Genomic DNA, 20,482 nt, shown 5'->3' with positions numbered 1-20,482 from the left:
GCTCTCTGTAATCTGGGATCTGTACCTAGTGGTGGGACTGCTGGATTTTGTGGTCTGTTCCTAACCTTTTAAGGAAGTGTCACAGCTCTGTTACACAGTAGATGGGCAATTTTATAATCCCACCAGCAATGTGTGAGAGCTCCCCACACCCCTGCCAGAACGTGTTGTTTTCTGGTCCTTGCTCTTGTTGCTGAGGTGAGAAGCTATCTCTGATTTAACCATGATAACTTGACTGGGCCTCATATCCTACTCTATCCCATATATGTCTACAGCGAGCCACGTTCAGTGTTCTGGCTCCCGAAACGTTGTTGTGTGCTGTTGGGCCAATTCCAGCTCCTAGTGGCCTTCTATCAGTGCGCTGCCTCACTGGCTTTCCAAGGCTGTCATCTTCAAGGAAGCAGACTGCACACTGTTCTTGAAGCCACCCTTGAGGTTAGACAAGCACTTAACCACTAGCCTCTCAGGACTCCTCTCTTGAAATACAGTATCTCCTTACAGTCTCTGGCATACTGTTCCTATCTAGAAGGCCCTTCTCCCCTTTTCTGAACTTGGCAGGCTCCTACTGTTCTTTAAGACTTCTCTTTAAAAAAAAAAGAAAGAAAATCATTTGGCTATTTTGCCACAATTTCCGTGATCTCCACCCCTCTGGGCACGGTGATTATTCTGAATTCACACAGCACTTTTGAACAAACCGGGGCTGGTCAAATTCCACAGTAAGATCCAGTAGTTACTTAATTGTCCTTCTGTGCCTTGAGTTCATCGGTCTTTCAGTCTAGCACCTGGCACGTAGCTGGCATTTCAGAAATGCTTGCGAAGGAAAGATGAACACAGAGAAAAGAGGTTCTGTTCCCCAGGAAGCTCCGCCTTACCTCCACAATACCCTTGGTCACCGTAGCTCTTCCTCTTCGAAGTTCGCTGGCTTCTCTTTCTATGAAACAGAGTGGAACTTTCCCCACGAGAACCAGAGAGTCACTCGTGTCTGGAAACTGAAACTCCAGGCCGAGGTCTCCCAGGTCCTTGTGGTAGCACCTAAAGGGGTGACCTCGAATTAGCAGCGATCCTTCATTCACACTGCAGTACTGCTTCCAAATACACAATTAGTTTTTCAAGAGCTGCCACAGGCTTTAAGAGTTGTAAAGTTTTTCTCATGTGTGTTTGGTTAGTGCTTATTATAAAATTTCCCCTGCCCCCTCTTTTTCATGGAAAGAAGCCATCTTTTGTCAGGTTTTGTTCTTCGTTCTGACTCTGTGCTGAAGAGCTGCTACCCTCTTGTAGCTGGCACTTTCAGGAGTCTGGGCAAAGAAAGGGGCTACGGGTGCTTTGAGTCAACATTAAAGCAGGGAGGAAATTGACAGCCCCGGGAACTGCGGAGTCCTAATTAACGGAATATAAATAAATGAATCTACCTCTAATATGAATTACACACCAGGGGATAAATATGTATTGGCAGTAGCATATTCCCAAACCAGACATAAACTGCCAGGCAATTCTTTTTTCATTTCTACTAATCCGTGTTCAGGAGTGGGAAAACTTCCCCTCCTGTGTGTGACTCACTGTAGGAGTCATCGCTTCAAAGTGCTTTTTTTAAACTTTCTTCCCATTGTGATGATGGCAAAGAAAATGAAGAACATAGGATACATGCAGACCAAGAAGAATGGAAGCAATTACTGCAGTAACTTTTCTTTCAGAAGCAGCACAGCACATCATTTGGGAAGAGCATTTTAAGTCAATTGCTGGAAGTCATTATCAGGAAAAGCTATGCTGAGCTCCAGTTGTGGCACCGTGAAGGTGAACATCTAGAGGCAGAAGACCCCTGAATCCTCACGGGAAAAAGGAAACAACAGTTCTGTGTCTACTTCGTAGAATGGCCGTGAGCAATGACACTGCCAACACAGCATCCTCCGGCGCTACTGACCGTAAGAGTCTCCTTTGTTCCTCTGTGACTGTGATCGCTAGGGGTGGGCTTATGGTAGAAGATAGTAGTTTTTTCCGACCAGAGCCTTGTGGCAGTGGCTTCTCATAGGAATCTATTGGAAGAAAGAGTAATGGGTTAAGAGGAAGCAAAGCAAAGGATATCATTGCTGATGTCAGATAGATCTTGGCTCAAAGCAGAGAATACCCAAAGATAACAAAGGAAAACGTGGGAAGGCACAGCTGTGGCAATTACTCTAGCACTTGGCGTGTGCTCAATATGCAGCCTTAGGCGTTTGGATTTCTATGACTAAAGTTCAACTAGTGTGGTATATCCAACCTGTTAACTCATTTTAGCAGTACTTTGTAAAATAAGAAATAGGACCCTTAAACCTTACATGCACATAAGCAAGCAATGCAATGTTCATGTAGATGTTCAATAAGCACAGATCACAGAGGTGAAGAATATGGACTACTGGGGGTGGAAATACACAGATAGAGTCACTATGCTTCAGAATCGACTTGATAGCAGTGTGTTTGGCTTTGGAGATTGGCTCAAGAAAGCTTCTCAACATTTCTTGAAGGGTCAGAGTCTAAACAGAATTAGTCATTATTATTCCCAAATATTGAATGATGCAGGAAGCATTTTTTTAAAAAGATGGAAAGAATACACACTCACTGTACCAAAAAGAACCAGTCAACATCCAACCATTCCAAGAAGACGCATATGAGCAAGAACCAGTGGTACTGAAGGAAGAAGTTTAACTGTTCGGACAGTGTTAGCCAAAACCAAGGCTCCAGGAATTAATGAAATCCCAATGGAAATGTTTCAACAAGCTGATAAAGCACTGGAAGCACTCGTCTATGCCAGGAAATCTGGAAGACAGCTAATTGGCCAACTGACTGGGAGAGATCCATATTTGCACCCATTCCAAAAGTGATCTAACAGAAAACTCAAGTTATATCATTGATATCACATGCCAGTAAAACGTTGCTGAAGATTATCCAACAATGGTAGCAGCAGTACATTGACAGGGAGCTTCCAGGGGTTGAGGCCAGTTTCAGAATAGGACCCGGAACAAAGGATATCATTGCTGATGTCAGATAGATCTTGGCTCAAAGCAGAGAATACCCAAAAGATGTTTACTTGTGTTTCACTGTAAACTGTGTGGACCATCACAGTGTGGACTGCCTTGAGAAGAATGGGAATTCCAGGACACTTGTACATGGATCAGGAGGCAGTTTTGTGAACAGAACAAGGAAATATTGGCATAGTTCAAAATTAGGAAAAGTGTGCATCGGGCTGTATCTTCTCACTATACTTGTTCAATCAGTATACTGAGCAAATCATCAGAGAAGCTGGGTTATAAGAAGAATGCAACATCAGGATTGGAGGAAGACTTAACCTGTGACATGCAGGTGACACAAGCTTCCTTGCTAAAAGTGAGGAGGACTTGAAGCACGTGCTGATGAAGATCAAGGATTGCAGCCTTCAGGAAGCATTAAAAATATATATATGGAAAGAATACACAGTCATTACAACTCCTATAAAGAAGACCAGAATCCTCACAACTGCCCACTACTAGGTAAAATCGTGATAAATGGAGAAAAGATTAGCGTTGTCGATGATTTCATCTGGCTTGGTTGGATCCATAGTCAGTGCTCACAGGAGCAGCCGTCAAGAGATTAAACGGTGCATCGCATGGCACAAATCTGCTGCTCAAGACCTCTGTCAAGGGTTGAATAGTGAGGACTAAAGTGTGCCTGCTGCTGGTATTTTCAATCACCTCATACGCATGTGACAGTTGGACACTGAATAAGCAAGACTGAAGGAGAATCATGCATCTGAATGGTGGTACTGGCTAAGACTATTAAAGCACCACGACTGCCCAAAGAACAAGTAAGTCTGTCTTAAGACGCACAGCCAGAACGCTCCTCAGAGGCAAGGAGGGCAGAAGTTCATCTCAAGTACTGTGGACACGTTGTCGGAGAGACCAGTCCCTGGAGAAGGACATCATGCTCGGTAAAGCAGAGGGGCAGAGAGAGGAAGGCCCTTGACCCGAAGGCTCAAACATAAGAACAGCGGTGAAGGTGGAACAGTGTTTCCTGCTGTTGCACACAGGGTCGCTATGAGCTGAGGCCGACCAACTGCAACTAAGAACAACCTCATTCCCAAACGGTCCAAGACCTGTGGGAAGTTTTTCTAACATGGCTTTGGCTGTATCTTTCCCAACTCTGAAGCCTTCATTTTATAAGGAAAAGTAAAGATGGTAGTATGGCAGTTACATAATCTCTGGTCAACTTCCGAAGGTTTGGAGTCTAGCCTGTCAATCAGGTCACAGCTTGATGACCTCATTTGGGAGGCACAAACGGAGATAAATAGCTCACTGGAGGCCAGATACAGGGAGAATGCCTCTCCCTGAAAGACATTCCTGTTGACAAACCACATGGAGCTATGCTGATGGCAGTCAGAGCCCTGGAGCTGGAGGAGCCACATGGAGACCCACGCCAGCGCTGAGATGCCTCCGCTGCCACTGGATTCACAAGACTTTCCTCCCACTGGCCTGTGATCTTCTGCACTTGGTGTCATTACATGGGTTGCGTGAGTCTCAAGAAGAATTTATAGACTGGTATCAGACATATGAGCTAATATCAGACTTATGGACTTGATCTGGACTGGGATGTTTTCTCCATATCCAATAGCTCTTTTATATAAAGCCCTTTCTTATACACATACAAGTACCTATGAATTTGTTTTTCTAGTCCAGGGGTCCTCAAACTTTTTAAACAGGGGGCCAGTTCACTGTCCCTCAGACCTGTTGGAGGGCCATCGTTTTTAAAAAAACGATGAACAAATTCCTATGCACACTGCACATCTTATTTTGAAGTAAAAAACCAAACTGGGCAAAAACACCTGGCAGGCCGGATAAATGTCCTCGGCGGGCCGCATGTGGCCCGCGGGCCGTAGTTTGAGGACCCCTGCTTTAGTCAACCCAGACTAACACAGGTAGCAGTATTTTTGCTGATCTATTCCACGAGAATTGGGCAAATCCGTTGCACAAGACTTTCTTTAAAGTGTTAAAAATCAACGATGTTACTTTAAGGTCTAGGTGCACCTGACCCAAGCCAAGCCATTTCTAATCATCTCCAATGCATGGGAAAGCCGGACAATGAGTAAGGAAGACCAGGGAACAATTGATGCGAGCAAATTATTGTGCTGGCAATAATACGTGAAGTACCATGGGCTGCCAAAAGAACAAACAGTCTGTTTTGAAGAACAGCCAGAACGCCCCTTGCGTGCGGGGAGACGACAGCTCATGTGCTCTGGAGGCCCAGGCCCTGGAAAACGACCTCGTGCGTGGTGAAGCACCGGGCAAGGAAAAAGAAGACGACCTTCAAGGCAATTGATTGACACAATAGCTGTAGCAACGGGGTCAACTAACAATAATTGTGAGCATGATACAGGACAGGGCAGTGATCTGCTCTGCTGCACTCAGTCATGATGAGTCAATGGTACCTAACAATCACAACCACAACAGTACATGAGATATCTCCCGAGGCCCTTATTAAATTTTTAACTTCAGGATTTTTCATTACTTGACCACAAGAGTAAAGCTTTTCTTGATATTTTACCACTTGGAGAACATATTGCCTCTGATAAGAAAAATTAGTAACAAAGATTAAAAAGCATAGTAATTTGGGGAGAGAAATTGGATAATATGGGAGAAAAAGAGGAGAAAAATACATATAAAATTAAATTTATATTAAAAATAAAAATAAACAATAATACAATGGGTGTTCTGACCTCCTGGTGACCTCTGTTTGGTAAACTGAAGAACAGGTGTTTGATAGCCTAGGATGAGTATGTCTTTGTGCTGGGTGTCATAGTGAAGTACCATATATACGCGCGTATAAGCTGAGTTTTTCAGCACATTGTTTAATGCAGTTTTTGTGGTAAAATTAGGTGCTTCGGCTGACAGCTGGGTCAGCTTATGCTCGAGTATATATGGTAGCTCAACTCTTCGATACCTCTGAGTTGATGACAAAAGGATCCCTGGTTGTGTCGTGGGTTACATATTGGGATGCTAACAGCAAGGTCAAGCCCACCAGCTACTCCACGGTAGAAAGATGAGGCTTTTGGTTCCATAAAGACTGACACAGCCTTGGAAACCCACAGGAGGTGGTTCTGCTCCGTGCCACAGGGTCACTGTGAGTGGGACTAACTGACGGCAGTGAGTTTGGTTTTGCATGCCTCTGACCCTGGACACAGAGCCGGAATGTTTGCTAGTAAAGGGAAGTATTCCAAAGGCCAAACCAGAGCTCGGGCTTAATTTTTCCAACATACATCTTTCCTTATAACGATCAGAAAAAATTTCAGGCATACTGATTCTTGTGGGGAGTCTCAAATCTCTTCTAGTTCCAAAAGGACCCTTACCTGTAATAAGCTGCTCCAAGCGGATACGCTCATGGGCTGCGTGCTGATCCACCAGCACCAGCAGGTTCCCACCTAGAAGATGAGAAGGCCTCTGGGTGTCAGTTTCTCAGATCGACATGGAACAATCCCGGTGAGTTGAAGGAGGGAGAGAGGAGCACAACAGAAACTACGCATACTGAAGAGTAAAACGTTCACCTTTATTTCCTAAACAAATGAAATTATAGGTAAAATGGTAACAGGTTTATTCCTGATGAAAACCTCTTTAGTTCATCAGTGTTTCATTTCTAATACAAGGCTAAAGTCCTACATTCCTAAAAGTCAAGGGCTGATTTTGCTTTAATGACTTAAATGTGATACAACAGACGATCATTAGACATCACATTCTTATCATCAGCTGACCTTGATTTGAAAGCAACTCTGGGGCCCATGAAAAAGGTAGTCCTATCACACTGCAGATGGCTTTCAGCAAACTTCTCTGGGAAAGGACCAGATGGAAAATATCTTAGGCTCTGGGAGCCAGTTTTTGTTACAATAGCTACTCATTTTATGCCAAGGCAGCCATAGACAATTTGTGAACAGATAAATGTGGCTGCACTCCAATAAAACTTTATTTATTGACAGTATAATAGGAATTTCACATGATTTTAATGTGTCAAGCATATTCTTCTTTTGCTCCCCCTTCTAAGCAATTGAAAGTAGAAACACATTCTTGCTCTGTACAGAAGCAGCCAGTGGAAGGGTTTCATTCACAGGGCGTTATTTATTCCACCTTACTCAGGTGCCTCACATTTTGATGGCGCCACACACCATGTGGGCATCTTATTAAGATGCAGCTTTATATTCTACAGGTGGGGAGTGGGACACATGATTTGACAAGTCTAGAAAACTCTCAGGTGATGCTTTTGAGCAGCACAGCTTGAAGCTCTGACGTGGAAGGGAAGAGATAGAATGTCCTGACCCACCCCTGAAGCCCACCCTCCAGGGAAGTCCCTTTCTCAATGACAGAAGGACTGATCCTCGATTGCATGAGTACAATTGCAACATTTTTTAAATGTTTCCTTTCTTAGGAATCTGTTGAAAAAGGGACTAAAGGGAGTTTTTAGTTTGTAATTTTATGACTTTAATTATATTTAAATAAAAATTTACTTCCTGAATTTGATCAAAATAGGTAATATTTGCTTTTCTTAATCTAAGAGATTAAGAAAAAAATCCACGACGCCATAAAAATCATGGCACGAGACCTTAAACCTTAAGGAAACCATTTTTCTGAAAACATGTTGAAACACAGCCCCAAATGGAAAAGTTAAACTCGTGGGAGGGCACGAGGAATTTGCAGTGATGAGCATTTTGCATTGGACAAATAGTGGAATAAGTAATGGACTTGAGGGAACAGCTTCAGATTTGAAGCTGGGACCAATGTGAATTAGGGATCCTGTGCTAGGCTCTGGTGAGAGGGTCTATCTTTTTTTTATGACATAGTCCTCAAGACATTTTCATTCCTTTTGTTCTGATGACGCCTGATGCTGGTCCTCCGACCCCTCGTGGTCATCGCACAGGCTGTGTGCTTCTTCCATGCGGGCTTTGTTGCTTCTGAGCTAGATGGCCGCTTGTTTACCTTCAAGCCTTTAAGACCCCAGACGCTATATCTTTTGATAGCCGGGCGCCATCAGCTTTCTTCGCCACCTTTCCAGCAGGTGTTTTGGTCCTCAGCAGCGGTGTTTGTCATGAAGTCTTGGCTTTCAACACAACGTTGTTCTGCTTCTGTCCTATGGTTCTGGCTGTTCCTTCGCGATCTCTTGCTGATTCTACGTTGTTGTTAAATATTAAATTTATTCCAAAATCAGAACCTCCCCTCTGTTCACACGATTTTAAAACGAGGTAACAAGTTCACATCTGTGACTTCAAGGATCAGCATCATGCTGACAACTCAGATTTTTATCACCACGTCAGAAAGCTCCTCTAATCTCAGGCTAGAATATATAAACAGATCACCTATGTGATGATCCAAACAGAAAATCTCTATGGTTATCTATTTCTCCTGCCTGTATATCTGCTGGCCGTGATTCCTAGGGCCTCGCACAGTCCCAGGCACCCAGCAGGCACTCAATCAATATTTATTGATTGAATTGCTACTACTTATGAATGATTTTTGTTTCATCAGCTGCTTTCTGGAGGAGAAAGATGTGGTAATCTTCTTCCTTATAGCCTACAGCCACGGGGGCAGTTCCACTCTGTTCTGTAGGGTCACTTTGAATTGAAATGGACTTGCTGGTAACAGATTTATTATTATTAAAAAGTAGCCCTGGTAGCACAAGGGTTAAGAGCTTGGCTTCTAACCAAATGTCGGTTGTTTGACCCTGCTCCACAGCTCTGTGGGGGTAAGGCATGGCAATCTTCACATGTAAAAATTATAGCTTAGAAAACCCTATGGACAGTTCCAGCCTGTCACATGGGGTTACTATGAGTCTATACCAACTTGTAGGCCGCTAACAACAAGAACATTATAAATGGAACATATAAAAATATACTCATTATTAAAAAGTCAAATATAACATCTAAAGAGTAAAAGGTGAAATTCCCTATTCACTTTTCCCCTTTCTCATTTGCAAAGTAACTACTTGCAATCATTCAATGCTTATCTTTTCAGTCCTATTTCAATGCATTCGTGTGTGTAAAATGAAATGTATTTTTTGTTTCCTAATATTTTTTATTTAGATAAGTTTTCCTTAATCTATCCAACTCATTGATCCTGCATTATACATCAACAATAACCTTACAAAGAAGTTGTCAAAAGGCTAGCTGATTACTAATCAAGGCTAACCTCCATTCTTACCTGTCTCACCATTCTCTTCGGCCTTGGTGCTCATTAAACAGGCAATGAACTTGTTATCCACTTGCTGGAGAACCTGCCATACATTCAAATAAGTGGCACAACACTAATTAAAAGCAATAAAGCTGTATCTACATCATAATTGAGAAACTGTACATTATCAGTAAGCAGTTGTGTAGAGTCTTTTACATTGTAACACTTGTCTCTAAGCCTGAGGCGAGATGCTGGCGAGCCTGAGGGAGTCACTAGACTCAAACTCACTGCTATCCCATCAATTCTGGCTCACAGCGACCCTACAGGACAGGGTGGAACTGCATCTGTGGGTTTCCAAGACTGTCACTCTTTATGGGAGTAGAAAGCCTTATCTTTCTCCCATGGAGCAGTTGATGGTTTCATTCATTCATTCATTCTTTTTTTTTTTAAATCATTTTATTGGGGGCTTGTACAACTCTTATCACAATCCATCCATCCATCCATCCATGTGTCAAGCACATTTGTACATTTGTTGCCCTCATTATTCTCAAAACATTTGCTTTCTACTCAAACCCTTGGTATCAGCTCATTTTTCCCCTCCCTCCCCACTCCCCCTTCTCCTCATGAGCCCTTGATAATTTATAAATTATTATTATTTTGTCATATCTTAAACCATCCAATGTCTCCCTTCACCCACTTTTGCAGCTGGTGGTTTCAAACTGCTGACTTTTGGGTTAGCAGCCCAACATGTACCCACTACGCCAGGATGCCCAAAGGGAATCATTAGGGAGGATGAAAGAATGGGCAAATAAAGTGGTTAGAAGATAAACGTGGGCAACTACATAGGAGCACAGACAAAGGGAGGCACCCCAGAGGAAAATACCAGACACTACAGAGATCTGAAAAATTTCCTACCAAAATGATAAGCAACATGATCAGAGAATTATTAACATGATCAGAGTTGACGGACAAAAAGGGTACAAACCAATTTTTAAAGAGAGAGAGAATCACTGAGGGCCTGTCATGTACATGTCGGGCTGCTAACGGTACGTTTAGCAGTTTGAAATCACCAGCCGTGCTGAGAAAGACGAGGCTTTCTACTCTTGTAAAATGTACTCTCAGAAGCCCACCAAGGTAGTTCTACCTTGTCCTGCAGGGTCACTAGAAATCAGAATCATCGCAGTGCAAGTGAGTTTGGGTCCAAGAAAACACTAAGGGCCATTGGTGGCTTTAAACTTTGGTAGCACCTGTCTGGCCAGGAACACGGGATTCTCCCAGTCAGGTTCACTACCTCATGGGCCAACTGCTTGCCTGCTCTGTACCAGGTCAATGCCAGGCTAGGAGTTTGCCTACATGTAAGCAACGTCTAACAGAGCTCCATGCTGAGAACAAGGAGCCCGAGAGCCACGGGGTGTAGAGTACACAGTAAGCAGGCAAACGAGCCCAAGAGCTCCTTTGGTTCATGCCGCTCCAAACTCAGCAGTCTCTTGAGACGGGCCTCTGTGGCCTCACACAAGAGAGGGTCATTTTAAAAGGGGCACTACTGCAAACTTCAAGACAATGTCTCCAAAACACTTGGTTGAACTTTGTTGTCAAACATAAAGTCAATAAATCATCTTCTGTTACAGAGACAGTTTAACAGCCCTTGGCATGGTGTGCCTGGGTCCATAATCCACCCCTCCCTCCTTTGTTTTTTCCTTTTGATCATTAAAACTTCAGTACGATTATGAAAGATGTATATGAAAGAGCTTTGACCAGAATAATCTGAATCACTGAGTATATCTAACTCCATAAGAGTTAGTCTAGCTTAGGCCTTACACAGGTTTTATTTATTTTTTTGTTTCCTGAAATTTAAAAGCCAAACATTTACCTGCATCGAGTGAACCATTCCTTTAGTGAAGCGATAGGGAAAGAAAACGTTGTGGATTTTCACAGCCACACTCTCCGCCTGGCCACAGCTCACGTCAACAGCCACCTAGAAGCCCAGTGCAAAGACCATTCACCCTTAAACGTCTCATGGCTGCAGCATGACCTTACCAAAGGGTTCAAAAGGCTTTAAAAGCATTCATTGGTGGGTTTTTTTTTAATTTTTCCACAGAATCAACTAAAGGTAGGCTGAATTAATGGCGCTTTTAACCATTCCGCAGGCTTTAGGAATTAATTTGTTTTAAGTAGCACTTTCTCTTTCTAAACAAAATTGTTGACAAAGACCAATATTGGCTCAGAATAACAAATTGTCTAGGTTCCAAGTCCTGAAAACATTGAAACTGAAGGCTCAGTAATCAAACGCCCCTTTATTATCCATCCTCAAGACACCACAGCCCAGGACGTCCTGTGCTAGCTCACCACCCGGGAGAGGACAGAACCCAGCTCGAGGAGGGGCTGTGCTCCACCAAAAGAGTCATTGGCTTGCCCAGGACTAAGGGTTTGTTTGTTTGTTTTTAAATCATTTTATTGGGGGCTCGTACAACTCTTATCACAATCCATATATACATCCATTATGTCAAGTACATTTGTACATTTGTTGCCATCATCATCCTCAAAACATTTGCTTTCTATTTGAGCTCTTGGTATCAGCTCCTCATTTTTTCCCTCCTTCCTCCCCTCACAAACCCTTGATCACTTATAAATTATGATTATTTTGTCATTTCTTACACTGTCTGACATCTCCTCTCACCCAGCTAAGGGTTTTTTTAACCATCGTCTTGAACCCTTTGCCAAAGTGGCGTCAGGGCTGGGAAGAGTGGATCATGCACTGATTATACGCATTTAGTCCAAATGCTATGCATTTTGCTGATTCTTCCCCACATTAGATCATTAATTTCTAAATCAAGTATTTAAAAACCTGCCCAGGCTCCATGAAGGATCACAAATTAGTATAGTCATTCCTGCCCATACTCAGCTTAAATGCAATTGATCTTTCAAATGAAAGGCCAAGAAAAACAGCTGCAGACGCACCTCTGGATAACGAGCAAATACTGGATTGTCCCATTCCGAGAACAAAGACCGGAGAGACTCATTGTCCACAGCACCATCCACAGGGTCTAGAGGCAAAGGGCACAGGTGAAGTCGGCAACAAAAGCCTCAGAGAACAGGCTGAATGGTATCGTCTACGGGGTGTGGTGTGGCCTCAGAAACAAAGACAGGGCACACTGTTCCTATGTTCTACACATGTCAGTGTTTATTGTATCTGTGAATCATCTCGATCTGCTGAGACTGTTTATAAGGGATATTTCAAAATACAAGTCCAGAAGAGAACATGGCTCAAATCAGTACTTCACTTCCATTAGGTAAAAAGAGTTTCTATCTACTTTTAAATTTATAAAAAATTAAAAACGATAGCTGTCAACAGTCTTTTTGGAAGACAAAGGCTAAAATAAATAAATTAAAAATAATAATAATAAAAAAGAAAGACAAAGGTTTTGTTCAGATAAAACTATTGCAAGATGGAGGGCAACTTCAATCTTTACAGAGAGTTGAGACCTTTTTCCAAATCACAAGACACCGCAGACGGTGCATGATCACCCAGTACTGACCTCAAGTCTGGAAAAGTAATTTCTGATCTAAATGCATGCACTGAATTACTTAGTTCTGCTGTTAAATAGGACCATGGGGAATTCATGGTTCCAGGAAGGCACAGTTGGCACAGAGGAAGCTTATTAACGAGGCCTGCTCTGTTTTCAAGGTGGGTGGTATGGGATGAACTCGGTGGTCCCGGTCATGTCTGTTACTGCCCCTACCTCGGTTATCCTGTCTCGTCACAGCGCTCTCTTCCCGAGCTCGAGGAAGGAAAGGAAGAACAAGGTCACTTCTGAAAGGATGGCACCTGTACTGAGACCCTACACATAAAAAAGGAGAACTTGGAAATTTGAAACTCAAAATACAAATAAACCTTTAAAAGTTAAATGACAGGAAATCTGTCTTGGCACGTATTGAATGAAGACAAAAGGCAAAACCACTAAAAACTAGCCTGAGAGTCCTAAGTCCTTTAATGAAAGTATTCTGCTAACATTACCACATTGCCCCAAAAGCCATCTCTACAGGACAGATGGAGGGCATAGGGTAGGTTCCAGTAGTTCTCAACGAGGGACAATTTATTTCTCTTCAAGAAATTTGTTTCTGTGCCCATAATACTTTGTTTTCCTTTATGAAACAGAGTTAACAGGACCCTCAAACGTTCACTAGCAGACTTGCTAATAATTCACACGTTAAGTAGGTTGAAGTGTTTTAAACATCCAGATTCATTTACCAGGAGAAGTCCGTGCTGAATGTGGCAGCCAAGCTTTCCTTCTTTCTTCTAGCAGCAACCATGGCACAACTGATTGCAAACCCGTTATTTTGGGGGCCGTAAACCAGAAGCAGTTGCACTTGAGAAGGATGAGGTGCCAGCATCTCCGATTTACCTCTGATAAGCATTTCGTGTACATCAGGACCCAGAGCGGAGAAGCACACGTGTCTTTAAGAGAAGGTGACCGTTGATAAAACTCATGTCCTGGTGGAACAGCCACATGGCAGCAGCGTGTTGTGCATTCTTTCCAAAAATCAGGACTTCCTTAAAACGCCGCGGGACAGGGGACAAATTGTTAAAAATCGGGACTGTCCCGCCAAAAAACGGGATGTCCGGTCACCTTACTTTAAAAGCAACCTAATAGTCTCTGGAGCCATATTAAAAGAAAGGGTTTTCACTTAATTAATACTTGGAAGGTTACTACAGAAAAAAAACTTTTTCACAAGGAAAAAACCCCCAAAACATATTGAAACATAAAGGTCTTATTTAACATGAACTAACTCAGAGCCTCTTCCTAGACAGAGTCATCCTAAGGAGAAATTATAAGTTGTTTTACAGCTATAGTCATACAATTTATACTCCTTTGCAGCATACAAGTCATTTAAGAGGGATACACATTTAATGTCTATCCTCCTGGTACAGAACCAAGACTTATAGCCAGATGGAAACCAGCTTCACCATCTCCCAACATCTGGCTCTCAACACATTGCCAAAACAATGTCACGTTCAATACTGACTCAGACCTGCTCTAGCAGAACCTGGGAGGACCTAAGAGGCACATTATCATCATCCTGAATAATAACTACTCATACCATAAGCAGATGAAGTTGATTAGCATCTGTGCCTAGAGTAGATTTGAAAAGTCCAATTATGAAAGTACCTAGATTCCAAAACCTTTATTACAATTTTTTTTAATGTATAGGATAAAGTGATTTTCTGGAGGGAAAAAAAGTTCACAAATGTAGTACTGCATTGAGCAGATTCTACTAGGAAAATGTGGGCTGACTGCCAGGTCATTCTGTCCCTATCTGGGGAAAACAGAAAGCAACTTCCAGAAAAACCCCACACCGCTACTGCAGGTGCCTTTCCAGGCCAATTCTGAGAAGAGTACGTTTGTGTTTGGGAGGGAGGAGAGAAAAGGGAAAGGAAGTACAGTGGCTTTTCCCAACCACGGAGACAGTCATTGAAATTGGATTCTTGGCCTCTTACACATACATACGACGGGTACCCCCCACAAAACAAACAAACAAATGGAAAAAAGCTCTGCTGGGCAGAACTTTTGTAGTACACGTTATTCTCCTCACTAGGCGAGCATCGAGCAATTCGCTGGCAGTATACCCAGTGGCATTGCCTGGGAAGGTTCTCTCTGGTCACAGTAAACTTTTTCATAAAAGCAGTTTTACTTGAACCTCACTTTTTGCGATGGCCGATTTAAGAGAAGAGGATGTGCTGTGACATTTTGTTTCCTGCTAGGGAAAAATGCTGCAGAAACAGCTGTGATGTTAAACACAGCTTACAAGGACAGCATTTATGGGGAAAAACTCAAGTGTACGAATGGTTTCTGGTTTCAAAAAAAGTAAAATGTTGCTTGATGACAAGCCTCGTTCTGGACGTCCATCAACTTCCCAAACGGACTAAAATGTTGACGCGTAGTGCATTTGGAGTTGGTTCCACCAGGTCAGACTGTTAATCAAGTTTTATATTTAGAGGTTCTGAAAAGATTGCATAATAGTGTGCAACAAAAAGGCCTGATTTGTGGCAGAAGGGGCACTGGTTTTGCCACCATGACAATGCATCTGCTTACGCAGACATCTCAGTGTGCCAGTTTTTGCCAAAAAACAACATGCCTCTCTTGCCCTATGTACCTCCCTCACCTGACCTTGCTCTTTTTGTTTCCGAGCATGAAGAGGGATTTGACAACATAGAAGGAGTGAAGGAAAAACCGAGGGAGGTCCTATCAGCCATCCAAAGAGATGAGTTTGAAAAATGTTTTCAAGAATGGAATTGCAGATATGACAAATGTATTAAGTGTAATGGAGAGTACTTTAAAGGTGATATGGTTGTGCAAAATAATTTAAATACATAACTTTGAAAAAAAATTCATTTTGGGGGGTTTGAAAAATGCTTTCAAGAATGGAATTGCAGATATGACAAATGCAGTAAGTGTAATGGAGAGTACTTTAAAGGTGATATGGTTGTGCAAAATAATTTAAATACATAACTTTGGAAAAAAATTCATTTTGGGGGGTTTGAAAAATGCTTTCAAGAATGGAACTGCAGATATGACAAATGTATTAAGTGTAATGGAGAGTACTTCGAAGGTGATATGGTTGTGCAAAATAATTTAAATACATAACTTTGAAAAAAAATTCATTTTGGGGGGCACCCCCTTCATTCCCGCCCCCCACATACACACTATACACACATCCTTTATCAGTGATTTATTGCATTTCTAGATTTAAATACTTTGGGACTAGAGAGACTTTATATACCAAAAAATACAAGGTGTTTTATAATCTTCAAAATATTTTAGCTGCTGAGGTAATCTCTTTGAACAGTAATTTTTTTAATAGTCCCATATTTAAAAGCATTTCATTAAAAAAATAAAATTTAATTTTAAAAAAAGCATTTCATGCCAGTGAACTACAGACTTACCATTCTCAAGAACGACATCCACTGCCACGGTGGTGAGATCTTTCGTACAAGCAGCCCGCACGTCCTTAGGAGGAGCAGTGAATGTGCTCAGTCCAGTTACTTTGTTGACATAAACCATCCTTCCCTGGGCTGCATCAAAACGCTGTTGCCAATCCAAAGAACATGTGCTTGGTTCTTCGTTTTCAAAACAATCTCTTGCTTCAGAGCCCTCACGTGGAAAGCAAGTTTCATCTTGGTTGGCCGTGGAGTCTTCTCCATGACTCATGAACATTCTACTGGAAGAGCCGGTGTTTTCCATCTGTGGCTCGGAAGATATAAGAGCATCGGAATCGTCCTGGCCGACGTTAGAATTATTTGAGGGTAATACCAAAGGAGTTCCTGGCACCACACAGTCCCCTCTGGTATTGTCAGAATACGTTTCTTTATCTCTAGCGAAGGAATTATCTTCTGGGACAGGGCCTGACACTGGCGTGATGCCACTTTCCGGTTTTCTATGCTCAGTTTTAAATGATTGGCAACAATCTAGGGTTAATCTGTCGTTACTACCAGAATCTGATTGTGGAAATTCATTAAAATGACTCATCATCTCCTGTGTTTGCGTCTCTCTTTCAGAACCCTTCATTCTGGACACTTTGGAGGCTAGGGACTCAGGCGACCTCCCAACACTCAAAGACTTTCGGTTGGAGTTAGGTAACTCCTTTAGAGCTATAGGACTTTCTCTCAAGCAAGGTGCGTCTTGTTCCAAACAATCTTCTTTCTTGGAAAATGGTAACTTCTCTGAGTAAAGAGTATGACTTCCTGGTTCACAACTACCATTCGAATGATTATGTTTTACAGTGAATTCACAAATATCAGAACTATCGAGGTGCTTCTTGTCTTTCAGCAGAATGTCAGTTTCAACTCGAGGACTGGGATCTGTAGTGATTTCAAAATTATTTTCCTCTGCTTTTGAATTCAGGTTTTTAACCTTCCCATATTGCCTCTTAAACTTCTCTAAGGACCCTAGTTGTGAACTCAGACTTAGCTTTTTCCAGGTTATGGGTTTGGAGGAACCAATAAGCTTCTCTCTTTTCTTACTATCACGTTTATACCAAGATGATGTATCAGGTGAGCAACCTGTGTGTGACTTTTTACTACCTTCCTGGTAAATTGTAAAATTTTTATAAGTTCCCATAGTCTTGTTCTCTACTCCATAATTTGTATTTGTTCTGCAAAATATCTCGTTAGGCAGTTGTGCAGATTCTGTATTTAAAGTGCTAGTTAAATCTTTAATCTTTGGAGTCTCAATTGAACGATATGTTCTATTTAAAAATGTTTCTTTGGCACTCACAGGACTAGGTTGGACACAATTTTTAAATGAATGTTCTGTTTCAGTTGATCTAGTTTGCTCATTTGGTACCACATGAGTTATAAAGCCAGTGGAACATAATTTAACTTGTCCATAACTAAAAATGTTTGTGCTTCGACAATTACCAGGCTCCTTTTCCCCCTCTCCTTCTCCTCTCTGAGTGCCATGTGCACTCAATAACACCGTTGTCTCAAAAGACTGAGGCTGGCATCTCATTTCAGCAGCATCTTTAAATCTCCCTAGTTGACTCTGAATTACATTCTTTTTCAGGATGCTGGCAGTTATGCCATCGGCGATGGTACTTCCATTCTGAGTTTCTGGATCTTCTCCACTATCCTCAAAGGGATGTGGTGCCTGAAGGGAGCTTGCAAACATTTCTGAACTGGTTCCGCTTGGGTTTGCTGGAGAGTTAAGTTCCACCCAAGTTTTATGTTTCTCGTTTTCTTTTGATTCCGAGGCTTCAAGTGACTCTTGTTCTAAGATCTTTGACTCTGAGCAAGAGCTTTCTCTCTTTCGGAAAGGTAACTCCATAATTTTACTAGTGCTAGGGCCATCTGGTTCACAGGTGAGTACAAATGAGTCATTCGTTTTTCTGATAGCTTCTGAACCCCTAGAATTCTGTAAGTTTATGTCTCCCATAGTAGCTTTTCTTCTGACAGCTTTTGATTGCAAATTAAACATTTCATAGGAATCCAAAATATTATCACATGCTTCCTGGAAATTGACCCGATCACATTTCTCATCAGAGGATATATGTTTCTGAAGAGTAGGGCCAAATAAACTAAAACCATTATCTTTGCTAAATTCCTTAAGGTCCTCACCTGATAATTCCACAAATAATTTTTCCTGCTTTAAAAACATCTTCACTCCTTCCTGAATGCAAACCAAGAGATTGTTCCAGTTTTGAAACTCAATCAGAGTTTTTGCTGGCTCCATGCATACATCATACTCACAGAATTGGCACTGCACGTTGATGACATATATCCCATGAAGTTCTGGGCTAGACCGATGCCGAGGACTTACACTCATTTGCCTACTGGCAGAGCCATTCTTTGGCTTGCATATAATACTTTCTTTCCTCAACAGAAAGTCAATGAGTTTATGTACCTTCGTCCTGAAGACCAGTCTTTGGTTCACAAATAAAAACTGCATAGTCTTGTTGTAATGTGCTTCAGAGCTGATATAGCCACTAAGCTCAAACTCCTTATATTTAAATTTAATTTCTCTTAGCTTTTGGGACCTACCCAATCCAAAAATTTGACAAAATCGGGAACATGTGTCTTTGGTTTTAGGAAGCTGAAGAATCATGGAGCCAGAAACATCATTTCTCAATGAGAAAGAAATGGAGGGCCGCATGAGTGAGAGTGCTTCTATCCTCTGCCTAACCTTCTCCAACTCCAGTCGAGGATTCATGCATTTCCTCCGTACAGGTAATCGGTAAAATAGGTTATATACAGTGACCGTTGTCCCAGCACTTGGTCTAGTCAGGTCAGCTTCACGGGCTTCGAGGGCTTTTCCATTCTGAAACCATTTCACAAACGTTTTCATTGTGTTGTTTTTCTTGGATGAGATCTCTACAGCACTGGCCATGTCAGCTATACTTGCCAAGGCTTCCCCCCGGAATCCATAAAACCTTGGGTTCTCCAAGTCCTGCACAGAGCTACATTTACTAGTAAAGTAACGATGTCCCACTTTGTCGACATCATCACTTCGTATCCCCAATCCATTGTCAATAACTTGAACTTGGAAGGTTTCCATATTCACTCTGACAGCCACACATTTTGCTTCAGCATCAAGACTGTTGAGGGCAAGTTCCTCGACACACTGGCCTAAGGAATTGATGGCCAAACCAGAACGCAATTTGGCCTGCACTTCATCTGACAAGCACTTGATCATGGCAGGTAGAAAGCTGGTGTCGCTGCCAAATGCTGGTTTCCTTAACAGACTGGAAAAAAATTGCCTACGGGAGGAAAACACACAGCCAAAACCTGTTACAAGTCATGCCCATTTATCTTAAGCATTATAGAGAAACATCATTTGAAGTAAAGAAAATGTCTTTTCTTAAAGCAAACTGTAAAACCAAACAAAGCTAACTACATCACTCTAATCTCTAGACAGATCGCAAAGCTTATGTTTGAAGCAATGGACTTAACTTCCAAAGCAGCATTCATCATTTCTTAATTTTCACTGCTCCTTTCTAAATCCCACATGCCCTAAAGCTAAATCATAATCACATTTGATGCTGACCTATAAAGCCAGTAATTGAAATTTTCACCACTTCACCAAAAACAGATGCCTAAACTAAATTCAGCTTAAAAACATTCGCTAGAAATTATTCATTAAAAAAAAATGTCCAAGCTGGTTTCATAACACTTATACATTACACAATAGGCCTGGCTTGTAGAAATCACCTAAAATGAAGTGTTAAGCACTGCAATTAAGGACGGCGAAGAAACAGAATAAAGACATGAAACGGTTTTACCAAATATACTAAAAGATTATTAAAAAGAGAAGAGTGGTTATTATTACTGCTTAAATGCAGTTGCCTCAGGCAAAGGAGACGGGCATGGCAAGACATGACATCGGAAATTTCTTTATTATGTCTTTCTGAATCATTTGATTTTTACCTCTCGTACAAGAGGGCTCCAAACGGTTCGTGGGAAAATGGAATGAAAAGATAATAGCGGTTTGGTAAAACGTTTTGTGAAGTCATTTTAGAATAAAGTCCATAAATACGTTTCGGTCTGTTGCTGAACGCCTGTGGCCACAAACTACCTTGACAATAACCGTGACGGTGGGGCCACCCGGCGGGCGGCCTCCCGCGGGCCCCCCAGGCTCGCGCGGGACGCGGTGCCGGTGCGCCCCGCCCCGCCCCCTCCCACGTGCCGCCGAAGCACCGCCCGCCCTGACGGGGGCGCCCGCGCGCAAGGAAGGTGGCGGGGCCTCCGGGTTCCCGGCGCGTCTGGGTCCGCCAAGCAGGCCCGTCGCGGTCACCGCGGCCCCTTCTGGGCTGAGGGGCTCCCAGAATCGTCCTGCTGTCGC

The 20,482-nt window shown here is 42.3% G+C and overlaps 1 protein-coding gene across 3 annotated transcripts in view; it reads right to left on the bottom strand.

The window, feature by feature from the left end:
- Positions 1-20,194, bottom strand: part of MLH3 (mutL homolog 3) — a 31,692-nt gene extending 11,498 nt beyond the window's left edge. Inside the window, exons 1-8 of one of the 3 annotated variants that reach the window (XM_045287901.1) lie at positions 16,093-20,194; positions 12,890-12,988; positions 12,108-12,193; positions 11,020-11,124; positions 9,180-9,252; positions 6,347-6,418; positions 1,916-2,027; positions 870-1,029 (exon numbers count right to left, since the gene is read on the bottom strand). In XM_045287901.1, coding sequence (XP_045143836.1) covers positions 870-1,029; positions 1,916-2,027; positions 6,347-6,418; positions 9,180-9,252; positions 11,020-11,124; positions 12,108-12,193; positions 12,890-12,988; positions 16,093-19,336 — 3,951 coding nt within the window. In that variant the 5' untranslated portion in view covers positions 19,337-20,194. Of the gene's footprint in view, positions 1-869; positions 1,030-1,915; positions 2,028-6,346; positions 6,419-6,449; positions 6,551-9,179; positions 9,253-11,019; positions 11,125-12,107; positions 12,194-12,889; positions 12,989-16,092 lie in introns of those variants that run through there. The other 2 variants (XM_045287902.1, XM_045287903.1) reach the window with 2 other exon arrangements.
- Positions 20,195-20,482: the final 288 nt, after the last annotated feature.

The sequence above is a fragment of the Echinops telfairi genome, unplaced genomic scaffold (assembly GCF_000313985.2).
Source record: "Echinops telfairi isolate 266 unplaced genomic scaffold, ASM31398v2 ScPeMD7_18;HRSCAF=68, whole genome shotgun sequence".
Taxonomy (NCBI): Eukaryota; Metazoa; Chordata; class Mammalia; order Afrosoricida; family Tenrecidae; genus Echinops; species Echinops telfairi.
Note: the sequence above shows the minus strand (reverse complement) of the source record. Positions and strands in the feature narration are given on the sequence as shown.